The sequence below is a fragment of the Salmo trutta genome, chromosome 13, assembly GCF_901001165.1.
Source record: "Salmo trutta chromosome 13, fSalTru1.1, whole genome shotgun sequence".
NCBI classification, from domain to species: Eukaryota; Metazoa; Chordata; class Actinopteri; order Salmoniformes; family Salmonidae; genus Salmo; species Salmo trutta.
Window position 1 is genome coordinate 57,179,350 of NC_042969.1, and position 22,023 is coordinate 57,201,372.

The following is a 22,023-nucleotide window of genomic DNA, read 5'->3' on the forward strand; positions in this document are numbered from 1 at the left end:
CTTTTGGTCATGTAGTGTATTATTCCACCAGCAAATATTTTGTATTATGATTATTTATATGAACCCTCAATTTAATTATACATATTTTATTTGACAGAAAGTGACAGAGTCACACATTGTATAAGATTATTTCCCAAGCAAAGTCAAATTTCTTTGACTCCTTGCCTCTGGAAATTCATAGTTCAGCTTCATAATGACAAACAAAAGATATTCCCATGTGTATCAGAGTCGCATCTTCCTTGTACCACAGAGAATAGCAAGCTTGAAACATATTGCAGAGACACATTCCACTTCCCTCATTAAGAAATATGAACTTGGTCATTGAAATATGAACCTGGTCATTGAGTCATCACACATTTGGTTATTACATTGCTATGACCGTGACCCCGCAGTAGTGTTGCAATAGAAAACCCCTGAGCGCGTCAATAAGTACCGAGCTTAGCTTCTCTTGGCTGCCCTCTGCTTTGCATAATGGGAGGGATTCGTTGTGTTTGCGTCACAGCCATCAACAATTTTGTTGTGACATGGGCTCTTTGATTTAATATCTGTCAGTAATTGCACTACTGATATGTAATAGATCTCAAACACAAGGCACCTGCAACATCTCATACTCCTGCTGAACATCTCATAATAATGTTATATAAAACCACTGGCTGGCAACATTTGCCAATTTCCTTTTTATGTAAGGTTAATTTCCCATATAAGACTGAATTTTTTACCAAATTTTGTAATGATCAACTTAATAATACTTTTGATAATACATACTGAAGGAGGTTTGTGTACAAGGCCTGGACAATCAACCTCTATCACTTACCGTCTCCAAATCTGCTTCAGCAAACTTTGGTTGTAGACAGTAGATGCTTTCAATTCAATCTTATGCTGTACTTCCAACCAAAGAAAGACACCTTCTTCTTCTTTTTCTGTGTGTGCATGTTTGTTATGACTATCACCCCATGGGGACACAGTATCTTTGTTTGGCAGGGCCCTGGCATGCTGCTAGAAATAGACACGAAGACATATATTATCTAGCACAGTTGGGAGATGTGTCCTGACAGAATGGTTGGCACAAAAGCTAAGGGTGGATTTGTGAGTAAGGCACACTGAAGCCTGGGACTTCCATCCTTTTGCGTGTCCAATCTACAGCAACAGCTCTGCTAGTATGTGTTGGGCTTTTTAGCATCGTCATTTTTGATTTATTTAACTAGGCAAGTCAGTTAAGAACAAATTCTCATTTACAATGACAGCCTAAGTGGGTAGGGCAGAACGACAGATTTTTACCTTGGCAGCTCAGGGATTCGATTTAGCAACCTTTCGGTTACTGGCCCAATGCTCTAACCACTAGGCTACCTGCCGCCCCTCCACTCTAACTACTAGGCTACCTGCCGCTCAGTATTACAGTTGTAGTTCTCACTATTCTCATCTGATAATAGAGACAAAAAGAAGATGCCCCCCTTCCGAGCCCGTCTGTACAAAACCAACGATAACCGTTAAAGCCAAAAAGTGGTAACGTTCGCCAACTAGGTTGTGTCAAGGTATAAAGACTGTACTGGCATCCCTGATTCAACTGGATGGGAATATGGAGGATACTGTGAAGAGGGACAAAGGAAAAGAGGGAGACTAGTAATTTCTGATAGAATCACATCTTCAACATTTGGACCTTGACAATTCTTGATATTAAGAAAAGCACTAGTTTGTTAAATTCACCCAAAATAGGCCTGTTTACATCAGATTAACATTGTGCCACTTGTTCATTCCATCTAGTCATTGAGCTGGGAGACACAGTGGCACTGTGCGGAAGACTTGTTTTAAACAATCGCCTCGTTAACATTGTTAAACCTTGTGTGACCACATTAAACCTTGATTGACTATGAGCTTCAACAAAAACCTCTGCGAAGACCAAGAGGAGTGTGTCACACAGTTCCAGTTTGTGGTTGATATTGTCAGGTATTGTTTATAAAATGCTCTATGAAGTGGCTTTCTCCTTTCTCCTCTTCCGGTTCGCCATCTCTCTCAAGGGACCATGACCATATTCCTATGCAAAATCGTATCACTTTGGCTGATTCAAATTAGGACCAAGGGGGTGGGAATACACACCAACCACACTACAGATGAATGAGAGGGAGCTCCAATGACTGTAGGGGAGAACTCCCATGAAATCCCACAACTAGTAATATAATATATGCCATTTAGCAGACGCTTTTAGACATAAAAAAAAGAAACGTCCTCTCACTGTCAACTGTGTTTACTTTCAGCAAACTTAACATGTGTAAATACTTCTATGAACATAACAAGATTCAACAAGTGCAACAAAACTGAACAAGTTCCACAGATATATGACTAACAGAAATTGAATAATGTGTCCCTGAACAAAGGGGGGGGTCAAAATCAAAAGTAACAGTCGGTATCTGGTGTGGCCACCAGCTGCATTAAGTACTGCAGTGCATCTCCTCCTCATGGACTGCACCAGATTTGCCAGTTCTTGCTGTGAGATGTTACCCCACTCTTCCACCAAGGCACCAGCAAGTTCCCGGACATTTCTGGGGGGAATGGCCCTAGCCCTCCGATCCAATAGGTCCCAGACATGCTCAATGGGATTGAGATCCGGGCTCTTCACTGGTCATGGCAGAACACGGACATTCCTGTCTTGCAGGAAATCACGCACAGAACGAGCAGTATTGCTGGTGGCATTGTCATGCTGGAGGGTCATGTCAGGATGAGCCTGCAGGAAGGGTACCACATGAGGGAGGAGGATGTCTTCCCTGTAATTTACAGCGTTGAGATTGCCTGCAATGACAACAAGCTCAGTCCGATGATGCTGTGACACACCGCCGTCGCTGGACCAGACAGGACTGGCAAAAAGTACTCTTCACTGACGAGTCGTGGTTTTGTCTCACCAGGGGTGATGATCGGATTCGCGTAAATCGCGGTGGGTTTGTGCCCATAGGTGACGTTGTTGCCGGTGATGTCTGGTGAGGACCTGCCTTACAACAGGCCTACAAGCCCTCAGTCCAGCCTCTCTCAGCCTATTGTGGACAGTCTGAGCACTGATGGAGGGATTGTGCGTTCCTGGTGTAACTCAGACAGTTGTTGTTGTCATCCTTTACCTGTCCTGCAGGTGTGATGTTCGGATGTACCGATCCTGTACAGGTGTTGTTCCACGTGGTCTGCCATCAGCTGTCCGTCCTGTCTCCCTGTAGCGCTGTCTTAGGAGTCTCACAGTACGGACATTGCAATTTATTGCCCTGGCCACATCTGCAGTCCTCATGCCTCCTTGCAGCATGCCTAAGGCACGTTCCCGCAGATGAGCAGGGACCCTGGGCACCTTTCTTTTGGTGTTTTTCAGAGTCAGCCGAAAGGCCTCTTTAGTCTCCTAAGTTTTCATAACTGTGACCTTAGTTGCCTACCGTCTGTAAGCTGTTCATTTATTAACGACCATTCCACAGGTGCTTGTTCATTAATTGTTTATGGTTCATTGAACAAGCATGGGAAACAGTGTTTAAACCCTTTACAATGAAGATCTGTGAAGTTATTTACATTTTTAAAGACAGGGACCTGAAAAAGGGACCTTTCTTTTTTTGCTGAGTTTAGTAGTTATTTGTTCCCCAGGATCCCTCAATCTCTCAGTGTGAACACTTACATAGGTGCCCATGGAGAAAGTGTCTTTTTACAACTGTCGCTTTACTTCAACTGTGTCTTTCAACCCCCCCACCTCAACTAGCTAATAAGAGGAGGAGGGGGACGTTGCCATTCAGGGAGTAGGCACAGCTGTTGTATCGTCTCGGGTGTTGTGATGTAAGTTCTTGCCTTTTAGAAACTCCACTGGACATCAGGGGTTGTGGCTGTCCAATCGATTGAGAGAATTCAGAGACAAACTAGCCAATGGGTGCAAAGGTCTGGGTATATAAGCTAAGGTCTAACACCTGTCAAAGTTGGGCAACCCTATATTGGCTTTGGTGGATCCCAGGAACATTACCTCCTTCTTTTCTTCTGTGCAGGTAAACCTACTAGGCAGCGAGCTTCTGGAAAATGGTTTAAGTAGAAATTAGGAGAACTCCTGAAAAACAGCACAAAAAGAAGAGGAATTTGAAACAAACAATTTAGGCAATTGAAACCTCTCCGTCGCTGCACCATTTGGAATCCTGAAATCGGTTATTCTTGTTTTTTGCATTGGACCCCTCTTCAGTTTCTTGCAGTTTCCTAAAATGGAAGATATATTACTACTTATGCATTTTTACTCAACATCCTCTTGAGTGCAAACTAACTTTCTTAAAAGTTTTGTCGGTAAAAGAGAGTACTGGTTTGAAAACAGCAATGATCACTAACGGCTGTTGTAGAGGAGGGATAGTCCCAGGACAGCGGCTGGTTGATTTGTTACCAGTGGTGATCTATAGATGACATCGAGTCATTTTAGATATTTTGTAGATTTTTTTTGTTGTTGGAATTTCTATAATGTCTGCAATTGTTCCTCAGCATGTTTGTAGTTCTGATGTTTTTACTCTGAGATCCTATTATGAAGGTCAGTTGTGCTAATGACCGGAGAATGAATCAAGTCCGTCTCTGGAACTCTCTGGTATTGCCTACTGGGGGGTAGCCAGACTAGGCTCCAGTGGTGGTGTTTCCCTTGAAGGAATGGAAAGGTGGATTGCATGCCAGTGTCAGTGTATAACCACAGCAAGCGGGTGTAGGGTGGATGGCCTGGTCTAAAAATACCTTCTGCTGCTAAGTGCATAAAAGCACATAGATCACCCCTGTCACTCTCTGTGGAAATATGAGGCGGTGGCTGGAGGGGGCCAGGAGACTGATAGATAAGACACTAGGAGACTCATTACTACAAAAAACAAAATATGGTACATTTAGTGTTATTTGTTGCATTGTTAGGCCATTGCTAGGACAGTTCCTTTTTTTTTCTTTTTCCATTTTTTTTCTGAAAACCCATCATGCTCTCTTTTACAAATGTGGCACAATTCTGTTGCTCGGGACCCAGATATTTTTATTTCACCATTCTTGAATATTTAGTTGGGAGGGCTTTCGTTACTGTGTGCCAGATCATCCTACATATATTCACACTTCTTCCCCTCCCCTCCTTTTAGCAGAACAAAAGAGAGCTGCAATCATGACGAAGAACTGCCATAATGACTATAAGATGAAATTCTCAGACGAAGAGGAGTTCCCAGACCTCTCTCTGCACAACAACCACATGGCCAAGGTGCTGACCAAGGACATGTACAAAAAGCTGAGGAGCAAGTCTACCCCCTCCGGTTTCACCCTGGACGACTGCACCCAGACCGGTGTGGACAACCCTGGTAAGGCTCGGAAGCACACACACAGGAAGACCCGTAAGGGCCCTGTGAGGCCACAGGATAGGCATGTCCTGATCAGCTCTGATTGGTGGCTGATAAGGGCACCTCAAAGCAAAACATTCTTAGTGATATTAACTGATACACTATTGGCATGAAAAATGAGACTGTTGGTAGCCTGTTACATGTAGTTTTCCTGTGGCAATAGTTCCCACTTATTCTCTTTCTGTCTGCAGGACACCCCTTCATCATGACCGTCGGCTGCGTTGCTGGTGATGAAGAGTGCTACGAAGTCTTTAAGGATATGTTCGACCCCATCATCTCCGACCGTCACGGAGGCTACAAGCCCACCGACAAGCACAAGACCGACCTGAACTTCGAGAACCTGAAGGTGAGTGAAGAAAGTGGTCATGACAATCACATTTCTACATTGGCGTTGCTACCTTTTGCAAGCTTGATTTTTTTAGCTAATATATAAGGCTGCAGTGGACCGTGGTGACTAGACAGCATTTGAATGAGTTATATGTCTAGAGTGAAATAACATTCATTTCCCCGTTTGCAGGGAGGTGATGATCTTGACCCTGCCTACGTCCTGTCCAGCCGTGTGCGTACCGGACGCAGCATCAAGGGATACACCCTGCCCCCCCACAACAGCCGTGGCGAGCGCAGAATGGTTGAGAAACTGTCCATTGAGGGTAAGTGTCTGAGCACTCAGTAAAATCAGCACTATAAGTCAGGGTCAGCTGTGCTGCCTTGGAGCACGACCATGTCAATCTCATGTTTATGTCTCTCTCCCCTCAGCCCTGGCCACACTGGATGGTGAGTTCAAGGGAAAGTACTACCCCCTGAATGGCATGACCGATGCCGAGCAGGATCAGCTGATCGCCGACCACTTCTTGTTTGACAAGCCCGTCTCCCCCCTGCTGCTGTCCGCTGGTATGGCCCGTGACTGGCCCGACGCAAGAGGAATCTGGTGAGTTCCCAGGACACAGGCCCATACCAATACCCGAACCAAAACAATACCATTTATGAAACCAGATAATGTATGTACAGTATGTCCCACAGTCATGTAATATGTACTCCCTCCTTTCTGAAGGCACAACGATGCCAAGAGCTTCTTGGTCTGGGTGAACGAGGAGGATCACCTGCGTGTCATCTCCATGGAGAAGGGCGGCAACATGAAGGAGGTCTTCAGACGCTTCTGCGTTGGTCTGCAGAAGGTACGCTAGCCACAGAGCCTACAGGACTGACACACTGTCAATACCTACATTGTTCTTTATTGCTCGTTCACAACGATGGCAGCTGGCTTTTCTTGTAGTCAAACACACATCACTTTCGGTTGGCTGTTCTCACCTGAAAACGCACTCACTGGAATGTTCTCGTCTCCTGTCCTTCTCCAAATTGTGCAGATTGAGGCAGTCTTCAAGAAGCACAACCACGGCTTCATGTGGAACGAGCATCTCGGCTACGTGCTGACCTGCCCCTCCAACCTGGGAACTGGCCTGCGCGGTGGCGTGCACGTCAAGCTGCCCAAGCTGAGCACACACGCCAAGTTTGAGGAGATCCTGACCAGGCTGCGTCTGCAGAAGCGCGGCACAGGTATGAGCTACTCTCAAACTCACTTTACAGTCTTAATGCAATAGTCCATAGAATGTAATTACATTGCCATTACATGTGGATCTCTGAGGTGACTAGCCAAGCCATATTTAACCTGACATGTACATCATTGAGCACCAGTGTAGATAATGAAGATTCACCTTTGACCTCTTTGCCTGCAGGTGGTGTGGACACGGCCTCCGTGGGTGGAATCTTCGACATCTCCAACGCTGATCGTCTGGGCTCCTCAGAGGTGCAGCAGGTGCAGATGGTGGTGGATGGCGTCAAGCTCATGGTGGAGATGGAGAAGAAGCTGGAGAAGGGAGAGGCCATCGATGGCATGATCCCAGCCCAGAAGTAAAGCGATACTTGTGCTTCAGTGTTTTTTGTATCATAGAAATGACTAGCTTTGTCGTTACGCGGGCAGGAGACTGCCTCCCTGTACTTTTCCTAAAGACACTCCACTCTGATCCAACTTTTATTTCCATCCTTTATTCTTTCTCTTCATCATTTCTTTTTCTCCTTCCTACGGTCACTTTCCATCTCTCCCGTTCTTTCCTGGGATCAAAGTACCATCGCATAGTCTGGTGCCATGGGCCATTACTTTGTGTATGCAGCTAATCTTGAAATCAGTTTTTTGGTAGTTAAATGTATTGAGCAAATAAAACAAGGCCCAGGTTAACAATCAACCCCACTGTCTGATGTATGGTCTCGAAACACATGGTGCATGTACATACACACTCACACACACTCAGTGGGCGCACACACACACACCACGTGCACACGCTACAGTAGCCTCGTAAATGCCCTAAAACCATGGTACAATAAACAAACATATAACATGACCAATCTGTAATCTATTGACACCACATCAACCCCACTGAGAACAAAAATAAACTTGATCCAAAATGTCAGAATTTGAAAGGAGAATTTATTTTTGCTTCATACAATTTTCCTCAGAGACATGCAGGACTGCAGGTCAGTCATTTCCATAGTTGCACTCCGTTTTATCGATAACAGCGACTGCTTCAAACGCACAACTACTTCCTACTCTTGAAGCATGGTCCTAAGCTTTTAGCAATACAGATGGAAATTGTTGGGCAAGAGAGGTCCTATTTTGGGCAAAGTTGCAAAAGAATTGCCCTAAATCACAGCTTTCACATTTTAAGACATTTGTGGCCACCTGTTGCAACTAAAAACTCCCATAATTCCTTGCAACGGGCAAACTGAAGTCATAGTAGTGTCATGGATTACTATGTAATACTGCCATACACGTGTGCAATACAAATTTTGCCAAAAGGAATAAGGTGGAAAATGGTGGAGTTTGAAAACAACTGATGATTTGTGAGTGTGTTGGGCAAGCAGTCCAGTGTGGGCAGGCTGGCGAAGATGGTCAGTGGTGTCACAGGTTACGGAATATAACTGGGATTTTACATACTGTAGAAATGACATCATACTGGAACAGTGACAAACACATTCTGTAATGAGAACATCATCCACTGTTGATGAACCTTTGAGCCATTTAAAGACCAGACAGACTTTCAGCAAACAAGAAAGGTTGAGGAACATTTAGCGACACCAACAGTCTGAGCTGAGAAAATAGAAACATGGTTCTGAGATCTAAACTAGAAGAGACCACTGCAGCTCACTGCACCAACTGGGAATGAAGATCTGGCATGTCTGCTGCTGTGACCCACTGCCAGGCGACAAGGATCATTACTATTTATTGGTGCAAACCAAAGCCAGTGACAAACAGTCAAGGCCTGAGTGAGTGACTATCTACCTGACTTGGATCTATCGTGAGGAGCTTGGGAGCGTGCTTCATTTATAGAAGAGTGTCAGGGTTGATTTCAACAGCGTCACCCAGGGTCACATTCTAAACTACCAACCTCCCTCTCATACGTCACTCAGGAATACAGAAGGCTGATTGGTTACCAGAAGGGAAGCGGCTACACAACGCCTGTTTTGCTGACCAATTGAAATACTGAATGCAATTCAACAAGCGTCGCTGTAGTTGTTATAGTCTGTGTGATCAATGATATTATTTTATTTTTGAGCAGAAAATTAGGAGTTGATCCAATTATCTTTGTTTATGCAATCTTGGGTCATCTTATACAAAAAAGTGATCCATTTGTGATTCCTTGAAATGTGACAATCGATGTTCCCCAACATTATACTAAACACAGCTTATATCAAATCATGTTTGGAATCTTGGCCCGGTGAATGTGCTGTACCATTTAAGAGGAAATACAATTGAAGAGGTGATATTGCTAAACCAAAAGTGCTACCAGAAGAACGTGTAGAATGCCTGTGTACATTACCTGCTGAAACGCAGAAAATCAAAGGGTTAGTGGCTCAGAAGAGCAGTCATCACCTACTCCGTTTTAGACATTGAAGTCAGACAGCTTTGCTCATTGGTAACCAACATACCGGTATATACAAAACACAAAATAAAACTTGATGAGAGTAGCAGAGGGGGTCTTAAAGAATTGAGCAGACGCAATGGATGGGCAGAAGGATCTGCCATTTTGTTTTACAGCATTGTTCTTTGTTGTTGTCCGTCTCTGCATTTCTGTTTGTCTCCCTATAAGGCAGGGGTGTCAAACATATGGCCCGCGAGCAGGATTCGGTGCGCGAGGGGGTCCAATCTGGCCCGCGGGTTAGAGTAAAACAAAACAATAGTATACTTTAAAATGACTACAACCAAATTGAAACTGTGTAGAAATGATAAGATAATGGACCTACATTCATACAGTTTATTGACTGTGTCCAGCTTGTTAATAATCTCCAAAATAAAGCTAGACAGTCGGGAGCATAATCATTTAAAGTATGGGTAGAGGACTATTTTTGGAAAGTTTTGACGGCGAGGAAATATAACACATTTTCAGTGCGGCCCTCCGGACCTTGTTGAAGACCGAATGCGGCCTCCAGGGCAAAATGAGTTTGACACCCCTGCTCTATATCCTGGAGTTCTGTCTAGGAAAGGACTGGCCTCTTGTTTCTTAAATATGCATTCAGTCTGCGTCAATCACTCATTGAAGCGAAAAAAAGAAAAACTAAATTAAAAAACCTTTTAAATAGCAGCTGTTAAAAAGGAATGACAACAAATATAATATAATCATAACGACATTGATGAAAAATATCTTCATCTGCAAATATGGAATTAAAAAATAACTGCTCGACTCCGTAGATTCACATAATATTGAGGTGCCTCAGCAGGGTTTGTAGGTCATAGGTCTGTGAGTGGCGGGGCCGGGCCGTCCGTGCCGGTGCGTCTGCGTGTCCGTGTGGCACCAGAAGCGGGTCTTTGGCGGGGGTGAGGTGAGGTTGGCAGTGGGGGTAGCGGGTTCTTCCCGTCTCCTTCTCCCGCCCCCTCGGTCAGTCTGTCCAGTGTAGAAGCCCTCTGCCCCACCCCCTGTCGCCCTCAGAGCTCCAGCTCCTTGGACACTTTTGTGGCGATGTCCCGGAAGGCGAGCGGCGCCCCCCACAGCCGTTTGAAGCGCACGCCGCTGGTCTCGGCGGGGCCTGCGGGCAGCTGGCACACCTCAGCCTCGAAGGCCACGCGTGAGCCAGCAATCCCGTGGGTGCAGGAGAGCAGGAAGGGCCCAGCCAGGTGGACCTGGCAGCCGCAGCCCTGGGCCGCCTCGCGCAGCGCCAGCACCACCTCCGCTGGGTCCTGCGGGCTCCGCACCCTCACATCCCAGCCGCATCGGGGGGTCCGGGGCTCTGCCGCTTTTTGATGCCCAGGTAGATGGCGACTGCAGGGGCAAAGTGGGTGAGGCGTGGGTGGGAGTGGGGGAGTGAGTGGGGGTGAGAGATTGAATGACAGAAGAGGATGCAGGTGGAGTGTGGGTGAGACGATGCATTAATGTGGGTGAGTGGAAGGGAAGAAGGGGACAGGGGAGAAATAGATTAGTATCATATAGGGTTTGGTTTAACAGCCACTACTCTTAATTTATCAACAGCAATAGAAATCCATTAAAATAGATAACAAGGCCAATAGAAATTAAAGTATATAAAATGTTTTTAACAGTCTTCGCTGAGGAGTGGATGTAGCATCCACAACACACACGTTGCATCGCCATCTTAAAATGCTGCCATAATTTAGACAATTCTGGAAAAATACATCTGTGGTGCACAATTCAGAGGATACCAGAGCACAATAAAATGGAATATTAGGCAGCAACACAAGTTAGGCAAGTCAACAACACAATTTTACCTTTTTGAGGACACGTGTTCTTCAAGGCAACAACATTCTAAGTGATGATGCACCATCATACCATCATACTAGGCTACAGCCGTGCCCCACTCAAGGATGTATGCTTGGTGCATTCAGAAAGTATTCAGATCCCTTGACTTTTTCCACATTTTGCTACGTTACAGCCGTATTCTAAAATTGAATAAATAGTTCCCCCCCCATCAAGCTACACACAATACCCCATGACAAAGCAAAAACAGTTTTTTGAAATGTTTGCAAATGCATTCAAATTAAAAACGGAAATATCACATTTACATAAGTACTCAGACCCTTTGGCAGCGATTACAGCCTGGAATCTTCTTGGGTATGACTCTACAAACTTGGCACACCTGTATTTGGGGAGTTTCTCTCATTCTTTTTCGCAGATCCTCTCAAGCGCTGTCCGGTTAGGTGGGGAGCGTCGCTGCACAGCTATTTTCAGGTCTCTCCAGAGATGATAGATCGGGTTCAAGTACGGGCTCTGGCTGGGCCACTCAAGGACATTCAGAGACTTGTCCCGAAGTCACTCCTGCTGTGTGCTTAGGGTTGTTGTCCTGTTGGAAGGTGAACCATAACCCCATTCTGAGGTCCTGAGGGCTCTGGAGGAGGTTTTCATCAAGGATCGCTCTGTACTTAGCTCCGTTCAACTTTCCCTCAATACTGACTAGTCTCCCAGTCCCTGCTGGTGAAAAACATCCCCACAGCATGATGCTGCAACCACCATGCTTCACCGTAGGGATGGTGCCAGGTTTCCTCCAGACGTGACGCTTGGCATTCAGGCCAAAGAGTTCAATCTTGATTTCACCAGACCAGAGAATCTTGTTTCTCATGGAGTCCTTTAGGTGCCTTTTAGCAAACCAAGTAGGTTGTCATGTGCCTTTTACTGAGGAGTGGCTTCCATCTGGCCACTCTACCATAAAGGCCTGATTGGTGGAGTGCTGCAGAGATGGTTGTCCTTCTGGAAGGTCCTCCCATCTCCAGAGAAACTCTGAAGCTCTGTCAGAGTGACCATCGGGTTCTTTGTCACCTCCCTGACTAAGGCCCTTCTCCCCCGTTTGCTCAGTTTGGCCGGGCGGCCAGCTCTAGGAAGAGTCTTGGTGGTTCCAAACTTCTTCCATTTAAGAATGATGTAGACCACTGTGTTCTTGTGGAACTTCAATACTGCAGATACTTTTTGGTACCCTTCCCCAGATCTATGCCTAGACACAATCCTGTCTCGGAGCTCTATGGACAATTCCTTCGACCTCATGCCTTGGTTTTTGCTCTGACATGCACTGTCAACTGTGGGACCTTATATAGACCAGTGTGTGCCTTTCCAAATCATGTCCAATGAATTGAATTTACCACAGGTGGACTCCAATCAAGATGTAGAAACATCTAAAAGACGATCAATGGAAACAGGATGCACTTGACTCAATTTTGAGTCTCATAGCAAAGGGTCTGAATACTTATGTAAATAAGGTATTTCTATTTTTTTGTTTTAATAAATTAGCAAACATTTCTAAAAACCTGTTTTCACATTGTCATTATGGGGTATTGTGTGTAGATTGATGAGGGGAAAAAATCATTTGAGCAATTTTAGCATAAGGCTGTAACGTAACAAAATATAGAAAAAGGTAAGGGGTTTGAATACTTTTCGAATGCACTGTATATTCTGCTCATTACATTATTATTTCTGGAGGTGTCTTTGGATGGCAGGGTTGTGGTCAATTCCATTTAAATTCAGTAAGTTCAGAAATTAAACCAAATTCCAATTCTAATTTAAAGAAATCCTAATTGGAACGCATTGAAGAGAATTGGAATTTCAGTGTACTTCCTGAATTGAAATGGAATTGAGCCCAACCTTTGTGGTTTGCACAGCTAATTTAAGTTGGGATTGATTTCCATTTTAAAGCAGAAATGTTTATTTGGAATGCTGTGCTGGTGGGTCACAGAATCAGCTTGAGGTGATATCTTACCTTGCTCAGTCACAAGCTAGCAAAACACATCTGCTGTGTAGGTAGGTGTAGGTTTAGGCGTGGACATAGCCAGGATACCAAACACTACTAGTACTACTCTTGGAAACATAGCTCAACAGCATGACTTACCAACTATATGCACACACCATCAACACCAACCCAACCCAAAACAACTAAGACTGGAAGTTATGAAATGGAAGCTCGGTAAGTATTCTGCATGTCTACATTATGGGTATTTATTCATTTATTCAAATAATTTGAGTTAGTAAAAATGAGGTTCATGTCAAAGGATGGGGAGTTTAAATTGTTATTATCACACACTGAGGAACCTACTTATTAAAACACACAAGGATCCTACTTCAGAAAATAATTAGAGAGGCACTCAATCACAGGCATCTAGCACAGGGTACCACATCTACTATCTACGAGTCACACCAAGGGCATTTAGAGCTAATGCTGCATTGACCCATGCTCTGAGCTTTACCTGCTGGTTTTAACCAGAGACTGTCTGACCAGAGACTGTGCAGCCGAGGCTACATTGTGAGGGAGAGAATAGAAATGCCTTTAGTAACTACTGGTCCTGGAGCTGTCATACTGCCCAATGGTGGGCAGACATGGAGTGATAAAGAATGTCTTTGACTGATATCCATCACAACTAACTAACTGGTCTGGGGTCAGTTTTGCATTGTGTGATCATAATGAATGTGGTTACAACTGGGTTTGGGGAAACTGACCTTGGACCAGTAATTAAAGAGGTTCTCATCACAGTGGGACATACTGTATTGTATACACTCACCTTGTGACCGGAGATCTGCAGACTCTCTCAGGTTCGTCTGTGACCCTCAAGAGGAAGACAAAGTTGCGTGTTAGGAATGAATCAGCCAATAGAGAAATATCCCTTGTTCCCTCCCCTTCCTATTCCAATCCTTCCCTCAGCAAGGCAACATCAACCACAACACCAACTCAACAACAACACCATCAACTCATCAGAGCCAGAGTGACATCAACCTTCCGAAATGCAAGGAAATGAAATAAAATAAATAAAAACATACACTTTGAAGCCACACTAGAAAGGTATTTTAGAGGAAAGGGCTCGGGGCAGGTTTGGATGTCTGCCAGAGACTAGAAAGCTTCTACTGATTGCAATGCGTGACATAACTGGAAAACTTGTGCTGTGATGGATTTTAAGTGGGTTTGTAGAACATGTGTACCATAAATTCGGACAAAAAGCATATGAAAGCACATGGTGTTCGCCCAATGTCTACTACCACTAAAGTATGGACAGGTTTTGAGATGTCCCATTACACATCCATCTAACACACACAAGGGGGCGCTGCTGTTCAAGCACCACAAAGAGTGTCGCTCACGGCAAACCACATGCCATTCCAGAAACTAGGCGTTTCTTGAAAGGACTAGAGCTTTCCTTCTAGAAAATCTCCATCTAACAGGATAGTGGAGAGATCTGAGCTGTCGAGTGTCTTAAAACAAACCTGCCAGTGGGATAGCGTCTGGGCTGCCATGTTGGGTCAAATATCTCTCTGGGAGAGAGGGAGTGAGTGGAGATGAGTGGAGAGGGAGGATAAGGAATGACAAGCCTGTGCCTCTGGCTGGGACTGTGAAGAGGATCCCGTTAAGAGGGGGATAAAGGCTCTATTAAGCAACTAATACTGGTTTAAAGTGTCAGCAATGCTAAGGACGCATGGCAGCAGCTCCTTACAAACAAGACTGTACCAATCTGTACCTCCTTGGCTTTGTGATACCGTTGTGTTGTGGCAAAGAAGTAGGTAGGCTTAACCAAAAACACTGAAACAGCTTCACAGTACTGGCTCTGAGACTGATGGTGTTTTAACAATGCGAGGAATATATGGAGTTCATTAAATGAGTCACCGTCTTACAATTGCGTTCAAAAGTACAACTGGACGGCATATAACCGCACAATGAGTGGTGAGGTCATCAGAGTGAGGTGCACCCTAAAGCTTTAGGAGAAGGTAAAGAACAGCCCGTAGAGTCCAAAGTCACATCAGACCCCTTTGATTTTCAAAGATAAGATTAAAGAAATGTTTCATGTCCAATCATGTATTATTGTTTGAGGTGCCACAATCAGTTGGTAGATATCCATACAATAATGAATCCATTAACCAACTGCCTTTAATTGAACTGAAATTACAAGAAGAATGTACAAGCCTGTGCTCATTTTAAAAGCCTTTGGAAAGCAGGGTCCTTGCTGGCTGTTGTTCTGTTGTTGTCAAGGGTATGCTGTGTCACCTGTGGCCTCTAGGGTGCGCTCTTGTACTGAACCCAGACAACAGACAGGGCGCACACAGACTGAGGCACTGAATGAGAGGGGAGTGTGCGAGGGGTTGGAGGTACTGGCAGACAGACAGGCAGGCAGGCAGACAGACTGACAGACAGGCAGAGAGAAGGAGCCAGAAACATGGGAAGAAGAACTTACTAACTGTTTTTGATCCCTGCGGAAGAGTGCAACCCGAGACGGACTTGTTTGAGTTGGGACGCTTAGAGGGGTCAAGATTGACCCTACGAGGAAGAAGAGAGAGAAATAAAGAGAACGAGAGAGACAGAGAAATAGAGAGACAAAGAAAGAAAGACATAGAGAGAAAGAAAGAGATATGGATAAAGGGGAAAAAAGAAGGATAAAAGATTGCAGCTGATAGGCAAGGAAAAGTAAAGTTAACAAGGAAAAGTAAAGTTAACAAGGAAAAGTAAAGTTAACAAGGAAAAGTAAAGTTAACACGGAAAAGCAAAGTAGTTAAGAAACAGAAAAAAACATGAAGCACTTCCCCAAAAAACAGCCAGGACCGAGAGAGACAGAGAGAGAGTGTAGTAGGAAGTAGGGAGATGTGAACTGGGTAAGTGGGGGGGTTTGAAGCCTGTGGTTAATAGAGGAGGAAGTAAGCCTGAGTAAAGTCAATGCAGATTAAGGAGAGAGTGAGAGAGGGGGACGTCAGAAGCATTTCGGACCCTCCAGCAGTGTAAGTCTGAGTACCGATGGCCAGACACACACACACACCTTACTGACTCCACTGTGTCTCTAGGGCTCAGACGAATGCCCTCCATACTGAGGAAGTCACTGTCACCTGTCTTGGACTTTGTGTGCCCTCCTCTACAGTTGCCTAACTATATTGTCCTTAACACACTATCTAACACTGTAGCCTACACGCTAGAGTTCTTCACGGTCATAGAGCCTCTGTTTGGGACGAAGGTTAGGAAATATCTCATCAATGGAAGATGGAATTAAAATGATGGATTTAAAAATTAAAGGAGAAGGCAGCTAATTTATATTCTGAATGGAGTTGTTGTTGTTTGTAACTGTGGGATGAGAAAGAGCATGCAACACCAATTAGCCTAGCTAGCTAGCTTAACTAGCTTCTCCCGGTTTGATGCAGTCAAGACAGGTACTACGTAAACATTTTGGATGATAAATAACCTAGCTATGGCAGCTATTAGTCTACTATAGCGCGATTCGGCTTGGTTGGTTGCCGTTTCTCTCCTCTCCCTCCTTCCTCCCTGTTCCCGTGTCACTCACTCACACTCACAGTAGCCTACACACAGCACGACCCTGCTAGAGCGTCACCTCTCTCTGCCTCCTCTCCTTCACGCTTTATCAGTTCCGTTTAATAAAGTAGCTTAAAAATGGACTTTTCTGCTGCTTTTTTCACTCGGATCGGACCGGGTCTGGATCCGACCAGGTCTATATGGAAAGGATCAGGTTTTTCCATTTCGGAACGCGTCTAACTTGTTGGACCCATAAAGGCCTCTACTACATGCCAGTCTCGTTTAGGGTGCTATTTCATGTTCATTTGCCTGAATCAACATTCCCTTTCGGTTCAGGCCTGCTATCAGGCCTGCTTGTCTCCATCAGTGCACACAGATGAGCAGTTTACTGGGCTTCGCTAAACAAAGAGCTCCCCAGATTTTCACACTTAAAATAACACGGGGGCGTAACAGGCGTGAACGCTTACAGTAATCCTTGTCCTTGCTAGACTGTACATGATCATTATTTGATCTAATTTCTTAAACGCAGTCGCTATCCCTGACGAGCGTTGAATTTTACAATGTCGCGCGCAGCATCGTATAATTAGAACTAACATCTATTAGAATCCTCCCAATTTCACGCTGCCTGTCCCTTTCAGCTGTTTAGACTAGGATTGTTTACACTTCTGATGTTTCTACTGAAATTCCTTAAATATCCAAAGTCAACAGGGTTCAAGCTAAGAATTCTACCCTCACTATGGACTAGAATAGAAGTGTTGTCATCCTTACACTGGGGGGCTAAAGCTCAGGGCTTCCTCACACTCCCTTCACTCTCCTCTTACCTGCGTGTGAGCTTGGAGGTGAGCTTGCTGAACAGGTTGGAGGTGGCGCGGGTACGTGCGTGGGGCAGGGGGCTGGCGTCGTGGGACAGAGTGGGGGAGGTGGGGGGGGCGTGGGAGGGAGGCCGCCGGTCCCTCAGCTGGCCCCCGTGGAAGGTGCTGCGGATGCTGGAGCCCCGGGTGAGGCGGGAGCCCGAAGAGGAGGAGGTCCCCGAGGCCCCAGCAATGCTGTGGGTGGAGGGTGAGGCCGGGGGCAGCCGGTGGGACATGGAGCTGAGAGAGGAGAGAGCAGAAAGGACAAAACAATCAGATCATCATCCCGTTCATCCATCACTCAACCATTAACAGTGAGGTGCTCAGTTCATAATGTATTTTTCTTTTTTTAACCTTTATTTAACCAGGAAAAGCCCATTGAGACCCAGAGTCTCTTTATCAAGGGAGACCTGGCCAAGAAGGCAGCAACAATCAATACATTACATAATTAAAACATACAACAATATGATCCAGCCTAAAAAAAGCATTTGCCCAGGGCATATCATCGTATCAATGATTTGAGCCAGAAATGCTTTAGCTGGAGTTAGTTTGGATCTGGCAGAGGGATGGTGAACCTTTACAGAGTCCCAGGGTAGGAGCTACCGCTTGTGTTGGCTTTCAGCAGACAGAGAGAGAATACTGGTGAGGCCAAATCAGAACTGGGCCTTTGGTGGAAACAGACTGTGAGGGGGAGAGGGGGATCAGGGAGGAGGAGGGAAGGACAGACTGGAAAGGGGGATGTGGGAGGGGTGTGACTGGTATGCTGGTAAAAAGTGAGAAAAGAAAAGTGAGCATAGAAATAGAAAGGGAAAGAGAGAAAATGAGACGGTGAGAGATACAGATAGAGAGGGTGAGAGTTACAGAGAGAGAGGGTGAGAGTTACAGAGAGAGAGGGTGAGAGTTACAGAGAGAAAGGGGGAGAGTTACAGAGAGAGGGGGAGAGAAACAGAGAGAGAGGGTGAGAGATACAGAGAGAGAGGGTGGGTGAGAGATACAGAGAGAGAGGGTGAGTGAGAGATACAGAGAGAGGGTGAGAGTTACAGAGAGAGAGGGTGAGAGTTACAGAGAGAGAGGGTGAGAGATACAGAGAGAGAGGGTGAGAGATACAGAGAGAGAGGGTAAGAGAAACAGAGTGAGAGAGGGTGAGAGTTACAGAGAGAAAGGGGGAGAGTTACAGAGAGAGAGGGGGAGAGTTACAGAGAGAGGGTGAGAGAGATACAGAGAGAGGGTGAGTGAGAGATACAGAGAGAGAGGGGGAGAGATAGAGAGGGTGAGAGATACAGAGAGAGAGGGTGAGAGATACAGAGAGAGAGGGTGAGAGACACAGAGAGAGAGGGTGAGAGACACAGAGAGTGAGGGTGAGAGATAGAGAGAGGGTAAGAGAGGGGAGAGAGATAGAGAGAGGGTGGGAGATAGAGAGAGAGGGTGGGAGATAGAGAGAGGGAGAGAGAGCGAGAGGGTGAGAGATACAGAGAGAGGGTGACAGATACAGAGGGTGAGAGATAGAGAGAGAGGGAAAGTTACAGAGAGAGAGAGGGAGAGATATAGAGAGACAGGGTGAGAGACAGAAAGAGGGTGAGAGAGAGAGTGGGTGAGAGATACAGAGAGAGAGGGTGAGAGATAGAGAGAGGGGGTGAGAGATACAGAGAAGGAGGGTGAGAGATACAGAGAGAGGGTGAGAGATACAGAGAGAGGGTGAGAGATTGAGAGAGAGATACAGAGAGAGAGGGAAAGAGATTGTGAGAGAGGATGAGAGATAGAGAAAGAGGGTGAGAGATACAGAGAGAGCGGGTGAGAGTTACAGAGAGAGAGGGTGAGAGTTACAGAGAGAGGGGGGATACAGAGAGAGAGGGTGAGAGAGAGAGGGTGAGAGAGAGAGAGAGAGGTGAGAGATAGAGAGAGAGAGGGTGAGAGATACAGAGAGAGAGGGTGAGAGATAGAGAGAGAGGGTGAGAGATAGAGAGAGAGGGTGAGAGATAGAGATATAGATAGAGGGTGATAGATACAGAGAGAGAGGGTGAGAGATAGAGAGAGGGTGAGAGATACAGAGAGAGGGTGAGAGATACAGAGAGGGTGAGAGTTACAGAGAGAGAGGGTGAGTGAGAGAGAGGGTGATAGATACAGAGAGAGAGGGTGAGAGATACAGAGAGAGGGTGAAAGATACAGAGAGAGGGTGAGAGATACAGAGAGGGTGAGAGTTACAGAGAGAGAGGGTGAGTGAGAGAGGGAGAGAGATACAGAGAGAGGGTGAGAGATACAGAGAGAGGGTGAGAGATACAGAGAGAGAGGGTGAGAGATACAGAGAGAAAAGGTGAGAGATATAGAGAGAGGGGGAGAGTTACAGAGAGAGGGTGAGAGATACAGAGAGAGAGGGTGAGAGATACAGAGAGAGAGGGTGAGTGAGAGAGAGAGAGAGAGGGTGAGAGATACAGAGAGAGAGGGTGAGAGATACAGAGAGAAAGGGTGAGAGAGAGGGTGAGTGAGAGAGAGAGGGTGAGAGATAGAGAGAGAGAGAGAGAGAGAGAGAGAGGGTGAGAGATAGAGAGGGTGAGAGATAGAGAGAGGGTGAGAGATAGAGAGAGAGGGTGAGAGATAGAGAGAGGGTGAGAGATAGAGAGAGTGGGTGAGAGATAGAGAGAGATACAGAGAGAGAGGGAAAGAGATTGTGAGAGAGGATGAGATAGAGAAAGAGGGTGAGAGATACAGAGAGAGCGGGTGAGAGTTACAGAGAGAGAGGGTGAGAGTTACAGAGAGAGAGGGTGAGTGAGAGAGGGTGAGAGAGAGAGAGAGAGAGAGAGAGGTGAGAGATAGAGAGAGAGAGGGTGAGAGATACAGAGAGAGAGGGTGAGAGATAGAGAGAGAGGGTGAGAGATAGAGAGAGAGGGTGAGAGATAGAGATAGAGGGTGATAGATACAGAGAGAGAGGGTAAGAGATACAGAGAGAGGGTGAGAGATACAGAGAGAGGGTGAGAGATACAGAGAGGGTGAGAGTTACAGAGAGAGAGGGTGAGTGAGAGAGAGAGAGGGTGATAGATACAGAGAGAGAGGGTGAGAGATACAGAGAGAGGGTGAGAGATACAGAGAGAGGGTGAGAGATACAGAGAGGGTGAGAGTTACAGAGAGAGAGGGTGAGTGAGAGAGGGAGAGAGATACAGAGAGAGAGGGTGAGAGATACAGAGAGAGGGTGAGAGATACAGAGAGAGAGGGTGAGAGATACAGAGAGAGGGTGAGAGATACAGAGAGAGGGTGAGAGATACAGAGCGAAAAGGTGAGAGATACAGAGAGAGGGGGAGAGTTACAGAGAGAAGGTGAGAGATACAGAGAGAGAGGGTGAGAGATACAGAGAGAGAGGGTGAGTGAGAGAGAGAGAGAGAGGGTGAGAGATACAGAGAGAGAGGGTGAGAGATACAGAGAGAAAGGGTGAGAGATAGAGGGTGAGTGAGAGAGAGAGGGTGAGAGATAGAGAGAGAGAGAGAGAGAGAGAGGGTGAGAGATAGAGAGAGTGGGTGAGAGATAGAGAGAGGGCTTGAGGGAGAGAGACAGACAGACTGAAAATGAAGATTTCAGCCATCTGCTTGGAGGCTTGTGGACGTACAGCAGTAGCCCCCTCCTTCCCCATGCCCCCTTAACCCTGCATCCTTTCATCCACCTGGCAGAGCTCCCCTCCCCTCGTCCCCTTGGCCCGCTCCCTACAGTTCTCCCTGACTGGCTGGGTTAGCTAGGCTGGCTGAGCCCCTGTTGGCCTGGGGCCGCTTTACTTAACGCTCTAAATAGCCAGAGCTCTGATAGACAGACACACACTCACATAGGGAGAGGGGCCGAGTAGGGCAGACACATTAGAGTCCTTTGGTTGATTTGCAGCCGTTTTAGAGCACAATCATTTACCCTCAACTTGAGCCCCAAAGCAAAAGAGACCAGGGGGAGAAACTGAAAATGTGTAGAATGTAATGCATGATTATGTAATATATAGCATGTAATTGTATGACAACATGCATGTCTGTATGAGCACGATTATTGTGTCTGTTTCCGAGGGTGTTGGTTTGTGTATTTTGTCATTGTGTGTATGCGGTGGTGTATTTGTTTGTGCGGCTGCACTGTGTGTGCTCTAGCACATGTGTGTCCCGTCAGCCCGTCTAGTGTGGCATTGCATTGACAGGGCCTAGAAGGCGGTTGCATTGCATTGACAGGGCCTTGAAGGCAGTTGCATTGCATTGACAGGGCCTTGAAGGCAGTTGCATTGCATTGACAGGGCCTAGAAGGCAGATGCATTGCATTGACAGGGCCTAGAAGACGGTTGCATTGCATTGACAGGGCCTTGAAGGTGGTTGCTGATCAAGTTGGGACACAGCCAGCCACCGCTTTCCCCCTCCACCCCCACCCCTCCCCTCCCCCAGTGCTAGGACCGTAGGTCACATGATAACCACCACCTTCTGGCACACACCAGTAAGCTCTTTATCCCCTAGTCAAGAGACGTAATGAATGTTATACACACAAAAACACCACTACAGTCAAAACACATAGGTTATGTATGCACACAATGTTGAGAACGTGAATGTACAGTATCCCTGCTA

General features: G+C 46.0%; 2 protein-coding genes across 5 annotated transcripts in view; one reads left to right on the forward strand and one right to left on the reverse strand.

Annotated features, from left to right (window-relative positions):
• Window positions 1–3,847: 3,847 nt before the first annotated feature.
• Window positions 3,848–7,582, forward strand: LOC115206139 (creatine kinase M-type). Of its 2 annotated transcripts, none has more exons than XM_029772770.1 (8): window positions 3,848–3,995; window positions 5,091–5,303; window positions 5,534–5,688; window positions 5,860–5,992; window positions 6,099–6,270; window positions 6,394–6,517; window positions 6,707–6,896; window positions 7,076–7,582. In XM_029772770.1, exons 2-8 carry the CDS (start codon window positions 5,114–5,116, stop codon window positions 7,252–7,254), a joined length of 1,143 nt encoding a protein of 380 aa, XP_029628630.1. In that variant the 5' UTR covers window positions 3,848–3,995; window positions 5,091–5,113; the 3' UTR covers window positions 7,255–7,582. The 2 variants fall into 2 exon arrangements, with proteins under 2 accessions (XP_029628630.1, XP_029628631.1); XM_029772771.1 differs by having other exon boundaries at window positions 3,940–3,995; window positions 5,094–5,303.
• Window positions 7,583–7,804: 222 nt separating this feature from the next.
• Window positions 7,805–22,023, reverse strand: part of LOC115206138 (MAP/microtubule affinity-regulating kinase 4) — a 60,605-nt gene continuing 46,386 nt past the window's right edge. Inside the window, exons 15-18 of one of the 3 annotated variants that reach the window (XM_029772768.1) lie at window positions 17,423–17,692; window positions 15,541–15,623; window positions 13,885–13,929; window positions 10,462–10,651 (exon numbers count right to left, since the gene is read on the reverse strand). In XM_029772768.1, coding sequence (XP_029628628.1) covers window positions 10,587–10,651; window positions 13,885–13,929; window positions 15,541–15,623; window positions 17,423–17,692 — 463 coding nt within the window. In that variant the 3' untranslated portion in view covers window positions 10,462–10,586. Of the gene's footprint in view, window positions 10,652–13,884; window positions 13,930–15,540; window positions 15,624–17,422; window positions 17,693–22,023 lie in introns of all 3 variants that reach the window. The other 2 variants (XM_029772767.1, XM_029772769.1) reach the window with 2 other exon arrangements.

What these genes read in the sequence shown, in the direction of transcription:
- LOC115206139 (XM_029772770.1), top strand. Translation starts at nt 5,114, where the DNA reads ATGACGAAGAACTGCCATAATGACTATAAGATGAAATTCTCAGACGAA. An exon ending in CCCGACGCAAGAGGAATCTG is followed by an intron (nt 6,271 to 6,393) that starts GTGAGTTCCCAG and finishes TCCTTTCTGAAG; the next exon opens with GCACAACGATGCCAAGAGCT. An exon ending in TCTGCGTTGGTCTGCAGAAG is followed by an intron (nt 6,518 to 6,706) that starts GTACGCTAGCCA and finishes CAAATTGTGCAG; the next exon opens with ATTGAGGCAGTCTTCAAGAA.